Genomic DNA, 16,436 nt, shown 5'->3' with positions numbered 1-16,436 from the left:
AACAAATAGTTTTCATTGTTTTATTTTTTCGGTGGTGTTGAATTGCCTTGATATCCTTTTGTTGGCATTTTCACCATAATATATATTTACTAAATTCTTCCTAAATATATCTCTCTCTTATGGTTTGTTTTATATAATTGTCTCTATTTATAAGTGTAATGAGATTTTACCATTTCGTTGCGTGCAAAAAAAAAAAAAAAAAAAAAAAAACTCTCTAACAACTGAATTTAGTATCGTAAAAAAAAGTTAAAGTTTTGCAACCAACGTCTGGGGTAAATCTTCTATTCTTTAATAGACAGAAAAAAATATTCAGACCAACTGTCATTCATATTTTTTTTACTTTTTCTTTTTTTTGTTTACCACTGCTTTACAATTATTAGTTTCCCTTACTTTTTTTTTATGAAAGATTCTTGTTTTCAATTTGACTAATCACCTTATTGTTAATGGTAATTTAGCAAGTAATCAATCCACCAAAAGTTTGTTTTGAAATCCATTATTCAAACACAAATAATTAGTATCGCTTTGAAAGAAACAAAAACAAAAAAAAAAAAGGAATTAATTCATTGACTCAATGAAATTAGAAGTACTGTCTTGTAGTTCCAATTCAAGTGAATCTTCCACCACAAGTGATTTAATTGAATCGTTTCCACCATTAGAAACAACTGTATCTCCTAAAGAAAATATCAACTCATTATATTCCAATAATCAGTGGCGCGACAAAATTGATTCAGCTTCATCTACCTTGTCTAGCACCACGGGTAAACTAAAAGAAAAATTTACCGCAAAACTTGCTATTGACAGTGTGGGGGAAATGTCAGCACCAAATAAGGCGTCTGAGTTAAACAGCGCTTATGTTAGGGGACGTCCTTCTGCTTGTGTCTTTGTCGCTAGTTTATGTTCCAATATGTCTGACGACGCACTATGTGTTTCAGTGACAGAACATTTTAAACAATGGGGTACATTAGCCACAGTCAAGGTTTTGCGTGACACTTGTAACCGCCCTTATGCTTTTGTTCAATACACTACTGATAGTGATTCTAAATTGGCCATTGAGAAAGGCCACAACTCAGTGTTGGACGGAAGAAATATTCGGTGCGAGGCGGCTAAAGTCAATCGCACCTTGTTCGTGTCCTCTAAATCGTTCCTTAGCAAAAGCATAATTGAAGATCGGTTGTCAAATTTTGGTGAGATCGAGGAGTTGCTTCCCAGTACATCCAAGGGAGAACTATATAACTCTGCTATCGAGACTAGGGGTTATAAGAACTGGTTTTGTAAGTTTACTTACCGTGATGATGCTATTAGAGCTTACGCCAATTTGACGGAAGAAGGTATCTACAAAGTTGATTGGACACAGAATATTGACAAATCCAATGCACCACGAAATGATAATGAGCCTGAACAAGAGTCCGTAAAAGTCAAATTTGACAAATATTCTATATTTGTCGGCCAATTAAGTCCCAATGTATCTGAGGGACAACTTTCACAAAGGTTTGAAAGACATGGTGAAATTGTCGATTTAAATTTGATTAAAAGAACAAACAACACTTTTGCGTTCATCAAATTTAAAAGAGAGTCTAGTGCTGCTGGTGCTGTTGAAAGAGAAAACCATTCTATGTTTTGTGGCAAAACGATGCATGTGCAATATCGTGAAACTCACATCCATGCTCCAATGCGTACTCGAAGCAGCTACAATAATGGTATTCCATTAGCTCCACCTCCAATCAATTTGAATAAAAAATCATTTACCAAAAATGATTATGTCAAATCTAAGGGTACAATCGAAATGTCCAAACCAAAATTTAATTCTTATCCTTCGAATAGCTTCAATAAAGGTTTTAATAAATTGAAACAATTCAAGAGTTTTAGACCTGCTAGTTTTGAAAAAAAATTTGGCAATACCAAAACCGAGAGTACTTGGCATGCATCACAATTAAATCTTAAAGGTGAAGTTTCAGAGTCGAATCAAGTTGATAAAAAGGTTAATGGGAATAGTGGTATTCTGAGTGCTCCAAACGATAGCAGAGGAAGTGGTGCCAGTTCAAGAAATAACAGCACCAACAGTTTCCCACCCCCACCACCCACTACAACTGCACCAGGGTTCCCATTGTTCTATTATGTTCCTGCTGATAATGTTAATTTTGCCAATTCTTCATCAACAAATACACCTCCATTTTATAATGTTTATCCACAATATTATCCTGCAACTGCTGCTGCCGCCACTGCCTTAGCCGCCGCTGCTGCTGCCGCTGCTGCAACAGGTGGTACTAATGGGAGTTTACCGTATGATACACCAGGTTGTCCACCTTCTGGTGTAGCGAACGTAGTTGCTGGAAGTCCTGAATTTACTCTGATTGCTTCACACCCTTCCTATGGGATTGCTAATTATATGTATTATCCGACTGAAACGGAGATGAATATAAATGATAAAAAAGTTTGAATCATTATTATTTACATAGCTAGTGATTGCTATTTTGAGTTATAGTGTTATAGTTTTTAAAATAAAAAAGTAGAGTTTTACCGAACCAAAAATAAATATTCTGTTTTTCAAAATGAAGGCGCTTAAGAACGAAAAAAAAAAAAAAAAAACAGACACAACATTATTTAATTCAACAATCGTAATTCTCCTCAATTGAGTTAGAACAAACGACACACCATTTACAGACATAACTACAAATCGAACTAAATTTATTTAACCATTATAAGAATTCGATTAATTGAACATGACTTGTTTAGATGAATTGGCTTGTTTATTGGAATTAAAACCAGACACAATACGCTCCAACAGCAGGAACAGCAAAATAAAGACAATTGATTTATATCAACAGAATGAAACAATTGGAGAACCTTCTCAAGATCAAGATAAATTTTATCGATTACCAGCAATGGATCCTGTTGTGAGAGATAAAAAGCCTTGGAAACAAGATGTAAATTATTTCAATAAATGTTATATATCATCATTAGCATTAATGAAGATGTGTATTCATGCACAAACAGGGGGATCGATTGAAATTATGGGGATGTTAGTTGGCAAAATCCTGGGTCATGCAATAATTGTTATGGATACTTATCGATTACCTGTAGAAGGTACTGAAACACGAGTGAATGCTCAGAATGAGGCGTATACATATATGGTTGAACATTTAACTGAACGACAACAATTACTGAATGGAAGAAATGAAGAAAATATAGTTGGATGGTATCATAGTCATCCTGGATATGGATGCTGGTTGAGTGGGATTGATGTTAGTACTCAAAGTTTGAATCAAGGTTTCCAAGATCCTTATTTGGCTATTGTTGTTGATCCAGTGAAAACTTTAAAACAAGGTAAAGTAGAGATTGGGGCATTTAGAACGTATCCTGAAGGATCACAACAATCACTGGCAAATAGAATCAAAAAGAATCAAAATAAACCCCATAATAATGCCAATCAGAAGATTTTACCTAAATCAAAGCAAAAAGATTTTGGTAGTCATGCTGATAAATATTATGGTTTAGATATTGAAATATTCACTAGTTCATGGGATGATAAAGTTATTGAAATGTTAAAAGATGAAGATTCATTGACTTGGATGAAGAATTTGTTGGTTGATAGTAATAATGACAAAGTATTAGGGATTAAAAAAGATGAAATTAGATATATTGAATTGATTAAGAATTATGAATTAATTCTGCAAGGAAATTATAATGCTGATGAAGGAGGAACAATTTTTGATCTTATTGAACAATTAAAGAAGCAAGCGAATGCATCTAAATTGATGCTTAATAAAATAACAAATATGCAACTTGATCCAAATTTTGAAAGTGTTTTGTATAAGCGATTGTTAAAAAAATCCCAGAAGTCAAGTACCACCACCAAAAAAAATAAAAGAGATTTGGCCACAGATATAGATGATGAAACTATGTTAGATGAAAGTGATTTGGAAAAAAATGTGAGTACTGGTGGTATTGAAACTAGTGTAAGTTCTGATGATGACGAAGAGGAAGAAGGGGAGGGGGAAGAAGAAGAAGAAGAAGAAGAAGAAAATGCCCCATCTAAAAATGAAAACGAAGATGACAAGAACCAAGTCGATGAAGTGGATTCTGATGATGAAGATGACGACTTGTTGCAAGAAGTTAGTGCATTAGAGAAGTATAATTTTGATGAGCGCTATGCAAACGAATCTACAAACAGGTTTATTCATCCCAAACAAAAAATGAAGCATAAAAATAGACCTATGATGTCAGAATGGAGACGTTTTGGGCACCAAAATCAACAAATACCACCAGATTATATGTATCAATGGTCAAGTAATAGTGCCAACTTGGCCAAAGCAAGTAAAATCAATCGCAGAAAGGAAAGACTTGCTCGATTAGAGGGACCGAATATTGAAGATAAGAAACAATTTGAATTGGGACAACAGGGAAGTCCCGAATCAAGAGCTAAAAGTGCAAACTTGGTTAAATTAGCTAAATCAATTGGCTTAAATGAAGTTTTTGATTTGATAACATTAGACGCTCAACAGAAACTATTTGGATGAAAATTAATGAGTTCGTTCTAAGGGTAGGTTTTTTTTATATAGGTTCAACTGAATTGGAATGTATGGTTTAGTTACAATATGTTTTCTGATATTTTACGACTAATACACAAAGAGTGGTAGAACAAACCATATCAAGGAAGTGAATAGAATACTCTAGGTATATATATATATATATTCGTAGAGACATAAACATGAAATCCAATTTCTTGTCCAAAATTTAAGGGAGAAAATGGAAAAAAATCGCGTTTACGTGTATTGTACTTTTTTTCGTTTGTTATACTAGTTTTGTGTGAGAGTGAGAGAGAATAGTATAGAACCAATGATAAACTCAATGTTATGGATAAGTATTACTTATACTTAACTTTTAGAATAACGACAAGACTTACTTGAGTAAGTAACCAAATATGTCAAGATGTAGGTAATTTAGTAGATGCGATACATATAATTATACTTTCATTTGTTTGTTGGAACAGTAAAAAGAAACAAAAAGAATTACACAAAATTTGAGATTTTTTTTTTTTTTTTTCCCTTATTCAGTCCAATTCCTCACATTACACGTTAATCATCATCATCGCCCATCACATCTTCTTCTTCTGTGTTCTTTCGCAAATAATTAACAACCACCTCACACGTACAACAACAACACATACAAAAAAAATTTTTTTTTTTTTTTCTTTCTGGTTTCTTTTTTTTTTTTTTGAAAGTCTTCGCTCTTGTTTAATAATAATACACTTACCCACCCACCCACTCTCTCACTCATTCCATATATTTACTAATTAATTCTGTTTTAATTTAAACATTACTCTAACGTTAGTAATAGGATGTATCAATCTTCATCTCCTAAACCACAGCTAAGCATTAATAATAACTCCTCAAGCATCACCACTAATTCAACTACGACAATCAATCCGTTACTTTTTGCAACCCCATTAAACTTCAAACCAGCATCATCCACCACATTAACATCTACATTTGATAATCAAATACCGAAATCATATATTGTTTTATCTAACAATTCTAATATGAAAAATTCCAAACTTCAAAAAGATAATAAACTAGTTAAAGCAAATACGAAGAAATCTACTAATGACCCACCAAAACCTAAATCTTTAAATGAAGCAATTGCTAATTATACTGGGAATAAGTATTTGACTCATAAGGAGAGGAAAAGGAAAAGAAAATTACAAGAAAGAAATAATGAAGAGAAACAAGACCAAGAGGAAGAAGAGGAAGAAGATAATGGAGAAAGGCGTGTAACTAAAAAAGCGAAAAGAGGAATGTGGGATTCTATCAAATCATTCTTACTGGGTACACCAACCCCACTTTCAGATGAGGAAGATTTGGGTGAGAATATAGAAGAAAACCGGGAACAAAAGGAAGAAAAGGAGGAGGAAGGTGATGACAAAATAGAAGACGATGATTCAAGTTCCTCTGGTGAAGTATTGACTGAAACATCACCATTTACTGGATTTAGTGAACCAGAAAAAAGTGAAATCGACGACATTGAAGAAGAGGAAGACGACGCAGATTTTGTGGATGAAGATTCAGATTCACCTGAAAGTAGTGATCAAGATGATGAAGATGTTGAATCAGATTCTGTATCATCACAACCATCTGATAATGACGAAGAGGATTTAGAAAAGTTGAAATATGATTTAAAAATCGATCAATTAGTCAATGGCAAAGATGACAACGAAGAAGACGAGGATGAAGACGAAGAAGAAGAGGAAACACAAGAACGGACATCAACTACTCCACCAACATCACCAGAAGAGGACACGGAAAAACAACAACCAGAGCCACTGGAAGTTTCGTATTATGATATTAATGAATATGAAGACGATCGTGGATCCAACAATTCTACTAGGATATACAAGAATTGGAGAGAATTAGTTAATAAAAAACCTCCTGTTGGATTATTGAACCATGGTGTCACATGCTACATGAATTCAGCAATTCAATCAATTATTCATATACCGGCAATGCAACATTATTTAAACGATGTGAATGATAATAAATATTCTCAACTTAAACCAAGATCGGTGACTCATGTTTTAGCTGAGTTATCTAAAAGAATGTGGTTAGCATCGAATACTAACAACAATAAAAAGGGTAAAAATAGTGGTGGGATGAAATATATTAATCCGAAAAAAATCATTCAGAGATTGGATGAAATCAATTGCATGATGAGTGAATGGCAACAAGAAGATTCTCATGAATATTATATGTCATTAATCTCTAGACTACAAGAAGACTCTACACCAAAGGGGAAAAAATTGAATGAATCGATTATATATGATATTTTCGGTGGATTATTGAATCAACGTATCACATGTCATAAATGTCATAATGTTTCAATCACAAAACAAGAATTTTATGATTTATCATTAGGGTTAAATAAAAAGAAAGCCAAACCACACAGCAGCAACGACGACAACAACAGCATTAATAATAATAACAATAACAATAACAATAATAGTAATGATGAAACTACGTCCACTACTATCGATCCCTCCTCCACCACAATGTTTAATAGTAATAAATTCTCAATTGAAAAATCTATTAATGATTTTTTCAGTAATGAATTAATTAAAAAACTGGAGAATGATAGCAAATCAGGGTATTTCTGTGAGAAATGTAATCGATTCACTCATGCCAATAAAATTTCTTCAATTGAAATTGCTCCAGAAACATTAACCATTCATTTTAAACGATTTAAATTCAATAATAATTCTTCATCCAAAGTTAAACAACTGATAAATTATAGCAAATACCTTGATTTAAGCAAATATATGGTTCAAGGAACTGCTAAATATCGGTTGACATCAGTTATTGTTCATGAAGGTAGATCAATTTCTAGTGGACATTATGTTGCTCATTGTTTACAACCTGATGGATATACTTGGTGCACTTATGATGATGAATACATTAATAAAATTGAGGAAAGAGTGGCATTAAATGATCCTTCGGCTTATGTATTAGTATATACCAAATTGACCCCAAAGGTTTAAAAACCGTGAGCACAGACCTATCCATATACATTACACCAGAGACCTTACACTGGAAATTTTTGCATAGTATTAGATAAACAAATTTATATACACATTTTATTATTCGAAACGATTTGTAGTACTGTAATGACAACTATTGATTATAGTGACGCAGTTGGCCTAGTAGTTAAATTGCTTAGATTACACAAAATCACTCTATGCAACAAAACAACACTAAGGCGAACTAAAAGCTATCTCTATTTGCTTATCTTTCCCTTATCTGAACAGAACTAACAATGATAGAGCTAAGATGGAGGGATATATATATATGTCATGTGTATATTTTGTTGTATACACTAAGGAATAATTGAAAGAGTTACTGATAAATAAAAAAAGTATTAGCAGAGAAATAAATAGGAGACAGACAAGCAAACAGAACAAAACAAAAATGGGTAAAGGGGGGGGTTAGTTGCAAGGAGAAAAAACAAAACCACACAGATAATATAACTTCCAACAAATTACTCACCCACCACCACCCATAATTATAAAAAAAAAAATTACCAAAAAACCAATTAAAATGAAATTACTACAGAAGATCAAGTGATTCTATTCACGATATCATTCTGTAGAATTGAATAGCCAATAGCCAATATCAAAAAAGAAGAAAAAGACAAAAAGGAAGCTACACAAAACTAAAGGCCAAATGAAAGCAACAAAACAAACATTAATTGTAGACAAAAAAAAAATAAAATAAATTAGAGAAGCAAAATGAAAACCAAACCAAATAAAATAATAACGTAAATCAAAATAAACCAAAATAAACCAAAAATAATAACCAACATAAAGTAAACCCAACCGGAATTGGAGTAGGAGTAGGAGAAAGGAAAAAAAAAAAAAATAGGTATCTAATAAGTTAACATAAAATCAATTCAAAACATGAATAAATGGAGGGAAATGGGGGGATGGATGGCGTAAACGTGGAGGGTAAACATGATATTAAGAAAATACTCTTAAGCATCAACAAATATATCATCATCGTCAATATTACTTGGACGATTAGTTGTAGTTCCAGAAACAATATTCACATGGTCATGATGATCTACCTCAACATTATCATCATCATCTTCTTCTTCTTCTTCATCGTTATCTTTTTCTTCATTTCCTTCATTTCTTATTGAATGATAAGGTATTCTCAAATGATTCAATAAAGTAGCATTTATATTCCCATTAGTACCACTTGATCTTCTTCTATTTAACAATTTGAATTTCTCTTTAGTTAAAAATGATTCATGTTGAGGACTACCACTTTCATCAATTTCTAAATCTGATATTGAATTATTTGATATTGTTGAACTATTACTAGTACTACTAGTACTATTATTACTATATCTTCGTTTAAATTTATTTTGTAATGCTCTTTCTGTTAATAATTGAGTTGTAGTTAAATTATCAGTAAAATTAATAAATTTCCGTTCAATAACAAATTTCCCTTCTTTATAAGTTTCAGCATAAGAATATGATTTTTTATAATACCAACCCAATTGATTTTTACATTGATGACATTTAACTTTATTAATTTTATAAACTCCAGTTTTCATAGGAGTTTCTTCTGATTGTAAATTGAATTCAATATTAATTAAATCTTCAACTAAATAAGCAGGACCACTGGCTCCATTAAAATTATCGGATAAAATTAAATCAGAAAGACATAAATGAGATGAACAACCTTTACAAGTTATAATTTGAATATTGGGGGAATCATATTTTGAATTCTCAAAATAATTTGTACATTTCAATCCCATGATGAATAATAATGATTCGAAATTGTGTTATGGGGTTTCTAAATTTGTAAGCGGGATTGGTTGTTAATGAAATGATAAGTTATGACAATATAGTTGCAGTAGAGGAAAGAATGAAAGGGATGGAGCAACGACACTGGGTTTGATATCGATTCAGTCAAATAATGTAAATAATGACCAAATAATTCTTTCTCAAACTTTCTCTCAAGTTTCTCTTTCTACTACACTATATCCAAGTACTGTATGTGTCACACACTCGAGTTGTCAAATCTAATTGAAATTGAAAGTAGTACTTAATGTTGAAGAAAATGATTTGCAGTATTTGTTATTGGTAATTAATTGCGGTTGTGATAAGTTTGTATATAACGCAGAATCTAAAGCCCAATATTAAACTGAGGAGTATTTAAGTATATTGAAAACAACAGGATATGATTTTGCTAAAACAGTAAGAAAGTCGAAAATAAAGAATATTAATTGAAAATAAAGTGGATTTAGTTGAAAAGAAGAAAATAAAAGAGAAAGAAAAAAAAATTAGATTCAAACTGGGGGAGGAATATGTAATCCCATATATATATATATAATACAGTACAATACAATACAATAATAGGTTATATAATTTTGAAGTTGTGAACAAAAAATTAGAACTTACAAAAAATTTAACCACAGTATAAAAAGTGACTTGAAGCAATGTAAATAATGTAATAATTACAATAGTATATATATATATATGACTAAACCTTACACTTACACTAAAACTAAATTAAATGCTTTATCAAGTAAGAGAAAGAATATGACTAAAATTACCAAAAAAGAAACAACAACAACCACTGAGAGAGAGAGAGGGAATAAAAGTGAAATGACACTATCGGAGGAGTAGTAGAAGAAGGAGGAAGGAGTTGTATAGGAGAAAGAAAAGTCTGAAGGTCTGGAGACTGTGAAACCCGAGTATGCATCTGCGTCTGCGTCTGTCCTCTATCGTCTGCATTTGTTCCAGAGTCCGAAACAAACGGAAAAAGGAAAGGAAGGGAAAGGAGTGATGACGATTTTTACTGTTTCCCCTTCCCGCCATTTGTCTGTCGTTTCTCCTCAGTAATAAAGAATCATTTCCAGTTCCTAGTATCCAAGCTTTAAAATACCTCATTCATACCATGTCAGTAAGTGATAACAATTTAGTTTTACTAAAGTTATCAATTTTATTGTTTCTACAATAAGGAAAGCTTGCTCTCCTCCTCTCGCTTCCCACCCCTTGAACAACCAAGTACAAAAAAAAAAAAAAAATGAATGATAACTTCAATAGATTGATACATGTGGGAATAAAATAAAGAAAGTTTAAGATAAAAAGATTAGCATTTGGCTCTTAATTACACTCTAGAATCAGAATAAATGGAATAAAAAGAGTTCACTAAGTATTTCATTGCTTAAACCATATTTCTCTCCTTCCTCTTCTCTAGTTCTTTGCCACCTATTTTTTGATTTTTTTTTTTTTTTTTTTTTGATCATTCCTTCTGTCTAAACTACATTGTCTGTCTGTCTGTAATCGGCTGTCTAACTTCTGGTGTCGTTTCTGTATTGTTATTTTTGATATGGAGATAAATATGGTAAATGCCTCAATTAGATAAATCAAAAAGCTAAACGAGGTTTTAGAGCAACCCACACCAAAGTGAATGAAATAACTATCGGTGGTTTCAAAGTGTACAACAATAAGGACAATGAATTGTAAAAGAATTTAGAAAAAAAAAACAAAACAAAAAAAGATGTACCATTAGTGTAAATAGTATTAACTGGAAATGTTTTATGTAACCATGTGTAATTTACTGTGTGTATGTATGTAAATAAATGGGGCTTCCTTTCTAGCCTAACACTATATGGTGTCAAATTTCTAGCACCACTAATTGACAATATTACACACATTGTATGTTCTTGGTAAAAAGATTAAAATTAGAAAACAACAATGATGAGTAACATCGTTATTGTCTGGGTATAAAACAATCGATTAAAATTGTTCTATTTACAAAACATTAAATATGAAATGGAATAAAAAAAAAAAAAAAAAAAACAGAGAGAAAAAGAATCAAGTTAGTATCAGTTGCGTTATGTATGTATTCTTGTCAATTTATAATAACACAATTCTTTTTTTAAAAAAATGCAAACAAACATATATCCTATTTCCTCTTAACCGTATAAAGAATAGTTTAACAGAGGAGGGGGGAACTGACAAACTCCCCCTCTATAACCGTTTTAACGGAGGATATCAAAGAAGAAGAAAAAAGGTTTTTGATTCTACATTAATCTTTACAGTTTTTCTCCCATTCCCACAAAAAAAAGATAAATTGGAACAGAGTTGATAATAATGATCAATTTTGAAGTTATAAAAGATCACTTACATCTATTAGTTGTTGTTGTAGCACCACGGTTTTGTGTGAAATTTCAAATTGGAACAAACAAAAAACACAATGTTTGCACCCATGGGCACACGTCCACAACAATTACATTCTCCTCCTTCCCCCCCTACAAGGTTCATACCAAAAAAAGAAACAATTTCCCTCCATTTGGCTCCATATTGTTTCCGTAGTCTAAAACAATTTTCCTTGAGTAATAACTTCTATCTCTAAATAGTTGATTATACTACTACCAGGATCGCTTGGCTGTAGGCTATATAAATTTGAACCTTGGAGATTCCTCGTTGATATTTGCAGTTGCTTGTTATTGTTGTGAACTCAAATATCCACATTTGGCATTGATATATATTTTTTTTTTGTCTGATTGAAATTCGAGGGCAAATGGAATTAACGGATTACTTGAGTTTGCTTCATCATGCAACAAGGTTAAACCAGGCAACAAAAGATAAACATTACATATTGGTACAATACGATAACATCACTTAAAACAAACCACCTAATCAAAGTATAAGACTATTATCAAAAGCCCAATTTGTTTCAAGCTAGGTGGGTTATCACGGTAAAATGTGTTAATACTAGTAAAGCAATTGTTAAACCAATCAATGAGGTATTCAAAATCGGTTTCAGTATGGTTTGATCTCTTTTATTGTGTTGTGTTGTGTTGTGTATCTTTTTCTCATGACCTTTGATAACGCAACAAAATTGTAGTAGGAGAATGATGGAAATAAAAGATAATGCAACAAATTCCGAAATTGTGGCATAGGAGAATACACGATTGAAATAGAATGTAACAATGATTATTATTGCTAAGCAGAAATATAGTCCTCTTCTTTCTCCCCCCCCCCTTTCAGGTGCAACAGAAACTAAATATTCAGATACTGTTGTTTCTGTTGCCGAGATAATTAATCGTTTTTTCATTTCTTTATTTAACTCAAATCACTAGTTACTCTTGAGTCATTTCTGGCCACTGTGGAACCGAGCTTTATCTATTTTACAAAAAATCTATGTTGATAACAACAGATGTAAGCTCAATCGGATCAGCGCAAGCTAAGATCTAAACTCTGGACAACAATAGATTCTGGTGTTGCATATAGCAAAGTAAATCCATATGCAATAATAGCAACAACAACAACTACGAATATTTAACTTCGAACAATACAAACTTTCTTTGTTATTGTGAATTACCAGAAGTTAGAATCTGTCTGTTTTATTCTCAGGAATGGTATATATTATTGTAAATGATTAGACTTTTTACTACTGTTTCGTGGAAACTCATTAACTTTGTTTCACACCTTGATTACTACTCTGTAGGTCACAATTCCTACCAACAAACCTTACGTAATAAATGAGCTGTATGTGTATATTAGAATAATGTTAAATATTTACAAGTCTTGTTAAAAAGCACATGAATAGTCTGGTCTGTTAATGACAAATTTGGTTCAACAATCCTTTTTCTCTCTTTTTACCATTTATACCATGGTCTAACTTTAAGATTCAAAGGTTCATCATTTAAAAACATTCTTGGTTTACTTTTCAATTCTTTTTGTTGTTTTTCCCAATCCAATCTTAATTTTGTTTGATTAGTTTTCAAAATACATTTCAAATGAACATATCTATGAGCAATAATCCCCATTCTACCTCTACCTTTTGGATCTAATCTTTTCCTCCATTTACCATCACTACCAACCCATAATCTATCAATATATAATTCATCTTCATTTAATTCTAATTGTTTAGCTTGTTCTAATCCTCTTTTCAATAATTGTTCTAATTCTGTAGATATTTTCTTATGATTGAAATGTAATTGATTAATGGCTAATTTAACATTGAATTTACGTACCATACGATTAACAATGGTGGCTTTTTTCATTGATGATTTGATACGATAACTGGTTAAATAAATCGATGGTTCTAAAATATCAATTTCTTGTGATGTTAATGTGAAACGTAATTTTTTACCATTATGCTTCATGATTTGTCCATTTTTGAAAAACCCAAATTGTGATACATTTTCATTATATAATTGTAATTTTAATGGATGAATGTAATTTTCAATTTTGAATTGTTTGGATTCAGCGTTTTTCGCATGATACTCAATTAATTCTTCATCATTTTCGGGAGTGATTTTGGAAATATCTTTTGTATCATCTGATGAACTAGTGGATTTACTATTGGTTGTGATTGGTGATTCTGGTTCTGAATCGATTTTTGTCACTTCGCCAAGTAAATTAGAAAGTCTAGGAGATGTGGTCGAAAAAAACCTCTGTATTGGAATAGACACTCCTATATGACGACTAGGTCTAAATAAAGATCTAGTTATTATGCAAAATTTATTCATAGTCTATGAATATCTGATGATCTATTGATACTTCAAGCTTTCCATAAAGAAAGAAAAAAAATTTTTTTTTCACCAGTATTGTTTGTTACTATGTTCCCTCTATAATATTTTGGGCATTGTACACGACCATGATGTATACAATTTTTCAACCAAACAACTAGATATGATATCTCTTGAATCTACATTGATCTCTTCATTTACTTTTATATATAAATATAATGAATTTAATATTGTACGAATATGTATTATACATGTATGAGCAACCAAAAATACACCCAGCTCGGTGCCAATTTTTCTTTAATATATGTAAATGTATATAACACATCTTTTTTTAAATAGTCCCCCTCCCCCCCCCCCTTCTCTATTCACTCCCCTATATTAACTAATCGTTATTCATATCTTACTCATCATCAAATCCAGTTAAATTCTTATCTCTTGGTCTTTGTGGCAATGGATAAACTTGAGGAATTGGTTCATGATCGGCATACAAGTATTTTCTTCTTAATGGAGTCAACAATAACACTAATGGTGCTGATACACCTAATGCCACAGAAACAAATAATGCTGGATTCACATGTGCATGATAACGTATCCACTAAATTACAAATTTTTGTTTTATGTTAGTATATTGCAATAACAAATTGAATGTCTTGGTGAAAGTCTATCGATTAAAGCAGTGTACGGTTATAGTAAGCCTAGGGCATACAACAAGAAAACAACCCTAAAATCTAATTAGATATTATCCAATCCCATGCTGTGTATCATTGAGTATGATTCTCTGCAAGCTATGTTAATTCTAGGACCATTGAAAAATGGAAAAACCTTTATCAAGACATTATCAATAAGACACATTAACAATTAGACAAATCTAACATACTCTGAAAGGTTGTTTAAAATAAACTGGTTTATCACCCCAAACTTTTTCTTCACTCATAATTGTTATTTATGTATATATCTTGTTGGTTAGCTTGTTTGTTCCCAATTTGATTAAGATGCACCTATGTAGGATTTTTTTCGGTGGGCTTTCCTTTGGTAATGAACTTTTTGGTGAGCCTTATTGGTTAACCAGAGAAACAAAAAAAAGAAAGTATGTTAGAGTCGTGTCAATTGTACAAGTATTGATAGTACTACTCAAAAAAACTAACAAACTAATGAACTGATTGAATTGATTGATATACACTTTATAAAAACAAGTTTATGATTTTCTTTTCTTTGTAGTCTTCTTTTGTCCTTTAGTAGCAGAAGCACCAGTTGTTGCGGCAGTACTTGCAGCTTCTTCAATTTGCTCCACTTGAGGTTGAGCTTTATCTTTCTTCCCCTTAGTTGCAATATCATGTTCTTGTTTAGCTTGTGTTTCTGCAGCAAGGGCAGCCTCATTGGCTTCTTGACGATAGAATTCTTCCTTCAATTTGTTATCATACCATTGAGCATAATACAATCCACCTTGTAATAATAACACACCCAAAAGAACAAAAATAATCATCACTTGAGAAGCAGCCATAACATTGATTCCAGTTTGGTAATCAACATCACCCCATTCTCCAACAATACATGAATTAACCCCAGTTCTCAAATTGGTTAAATAAATAACCACTCCAACCATAAATAAACCTAAACTTCCATACTCAAAATATTTAGCATCCTCATCGGGTTTATATAATTTGATAAAATGTCCAAGCAAACCTAACAATCCCACAGCATGTAATGTATAATGAATATACATTGGAGAATTCCCCCATTGTTGATAATGACGTAAAGAGGCATCGAATGCTTCAGGAACATCATGAATCCATAAAGTGTTGACATCATATGGCCAATTACCGTAAATGATTCCTAAACCAAAACAAGTAGATCCAATAATCAATGAAGTTCCAATTGGAACAATATCCTTATATGCCATCATATTCACAGGGGAGTATTTTTAGATAGTAGCTGCTAAAAGTTGGAGATAGTCTACAACGAGGCTAGCTCTTCAATTTTTTTTTTTTTTTTTTTTTTCGTTCGTTGGAAAAAGTCCACCGACTGGGCGGCGTTTTGTTGGTAGTGCGAAAGTTGCGAGGGTGATTACAGAATGACTTCATCTATGGAGTCAGCATTTATCAAAAACCATATAGAACCCTCTAGAAAATCAGTAACAAGGATTTGAACTTTAAACTACAGATAACAACTCCTTATATCGTTTATATTCGATTTATCAGTTTTACAACTTCAATAGTAGAGGGTTCACGTGTTTTTCACATACAAGAAGTGAAATATTGGTATGTGGGGAGATGATGAGGAGGAGGGGGGAGTGGAGAATAATACTAAAACCAACAATGTTTCACAAACTGGTTAATAAATTCCGAATCGAAGCAAATTAAAAAGGAGGGGGGAACCCTCTACCTACGATAACT

The 16,436-nt window shown here is 32.0% G+C and overlaps 7 protein-coding genes across 7 annotated transcripts; 3 read left to right on the top strand and 4 right to left on the bottom strand. All coding sequences in view use genetic code 12, as the record gives it.

Moving 5' to 3' along the window:
• Positions 1–571: 571 nt before the first annotated feature.
• CD36_43250 (RNA-binding protein, putative) lies at positions 572–2,437 on the top strand (the record flags this gene model as incomplete). Its single annotated transcript, XM_002419938.1, has 1 exon — positions 572–2,437. One exon carries the CDS (start codon positions 572–574, stop codon positions 2,435–2,437), a length of 1,866 nt encoding a protein of 621 aa, XP_002419983.1.
• Positions 2,438–2,720: 283 nt separating this feature from the next.
• Positions 2,721–4,517, top strand: CD36_43240 (catalytic subunit of the COP9 signalosome (CSN) complex, putative; the record flags this gene model as incomplete). The annotated part of the gene is made up of 1 exon (XM_002419937.1): positions 2,721–4,517. The coding sequence occupies one exon, from the start codon at positions 2,721–2,723 to the stop codon at positions 4,515–4,517; it is 1,797 nt and encodes a 598-aa protein (XP_002419982.1).
• An 821-nt stretch (positions 4,518–5,338) lies between these two features.
• Positions 5,339–7,528, top strand: CD36_43230 (ubiquitin carboxyl-terminal hydrolase putative; the record flags this gene model as incomplete). Its single annotated transcript, XM_002419936.1, has 1 exon — positions 5,339–7,528. The coding sequence occupies one exon, from the start codon at positions 5,339–5,341 to the stop codon at positions 7,526–7,528; it is 2,190 nt and encodes a 729-aa protein (XP_002419981.1).
• A 989-nt stretch (positions 7,529–8,517) lies between these two features.
• On the bottom strand, positions 8,518–9,309 carry CD36_43220 (Yippee-like zinc-binding protein, putative; the record flags this gene model as incomplete). The annotated part of the gene is made up of 1 exon (XM_002419935.1): positions 8,518–9,309. One exon carries the CDS (start codon positions 9,307–9,309, stop codon positions 8,518–8,520), a length of 792 nt encoding a protein of 263 aa, XP_002419980.1.
• A 3,858-nt stretch (positions 9,310–13,167) lies between these two features.
• On the bottom strand, positions 13,168–14,043 carry CD36_43180 (mitochondrial 54S ribosomal protein YmL22; the record flags this gene model as incomplete). Its single annotated transcript, XM_002419934.1, has 1 exon — positions 13,168–14,043. One exon carries the CDS (start codon positions 14,041–14,043, stop codon positions 13,168–13,170), a length of 876 nt encoding a protein of 291 aa, XP_002419979.1.
• Positions 14,044–14,443: 400 nt separating this feature from the next.
• CD36_43170 (NADH-ubiquinone oxidoreductase subunit, putative) lies at positions 14,444–14,977 on the bottom strand (the record flags this gene model as incomplete). The annotated part of the gene is made up of 2 exons (XM_002419933.1): positions 14,444–14,638; positions 14,921–14,977. The coding sequence occupies 2 exons, from the start codon at positions 14,975–14,977 to the stop codon at positions 14,444–14,446; spliced, it is 252 nt and encodes an 83-aa protein (XP_002419978.1).
• Positions 14,978–15,238: 261 nt separating this feature from the next.
• On the bottom strand, positions 15,239–15,946 carry CSH3 (amino acid permease-packaging chaperone, putative; the record flags this gene model as incomplete). Its single annotated transcript, XM_002419932.1, has 1 exon — positions 15,239–15,946. One exon carries the CDS (start codon positions 15,944–15,946, stop codon positions 15,239–15,241), a length of 708 nt encoding a protein of 235 aa, XP_002419977.1.
• Positions 15,947–16,436: the final 490 nt, after the last annotated feature.

This window comes from Candida dubliniensis, chromosome 4, assembly GCF_000026945.1.
Source record: "Candida dubliniensis CD36 chromosome 4, complete sequence".
Classification (NCBI taxonomy): domain Eukaryota; kingdom Fungi; phylum Ascomycota; class Pichiomycetes; order Serinales; family Debaryomycetaceae; genus Candida; species Candida dubliniensis.
This window is presented reverse-complemented; position numbering and strand designations above follow the sequence as displayed.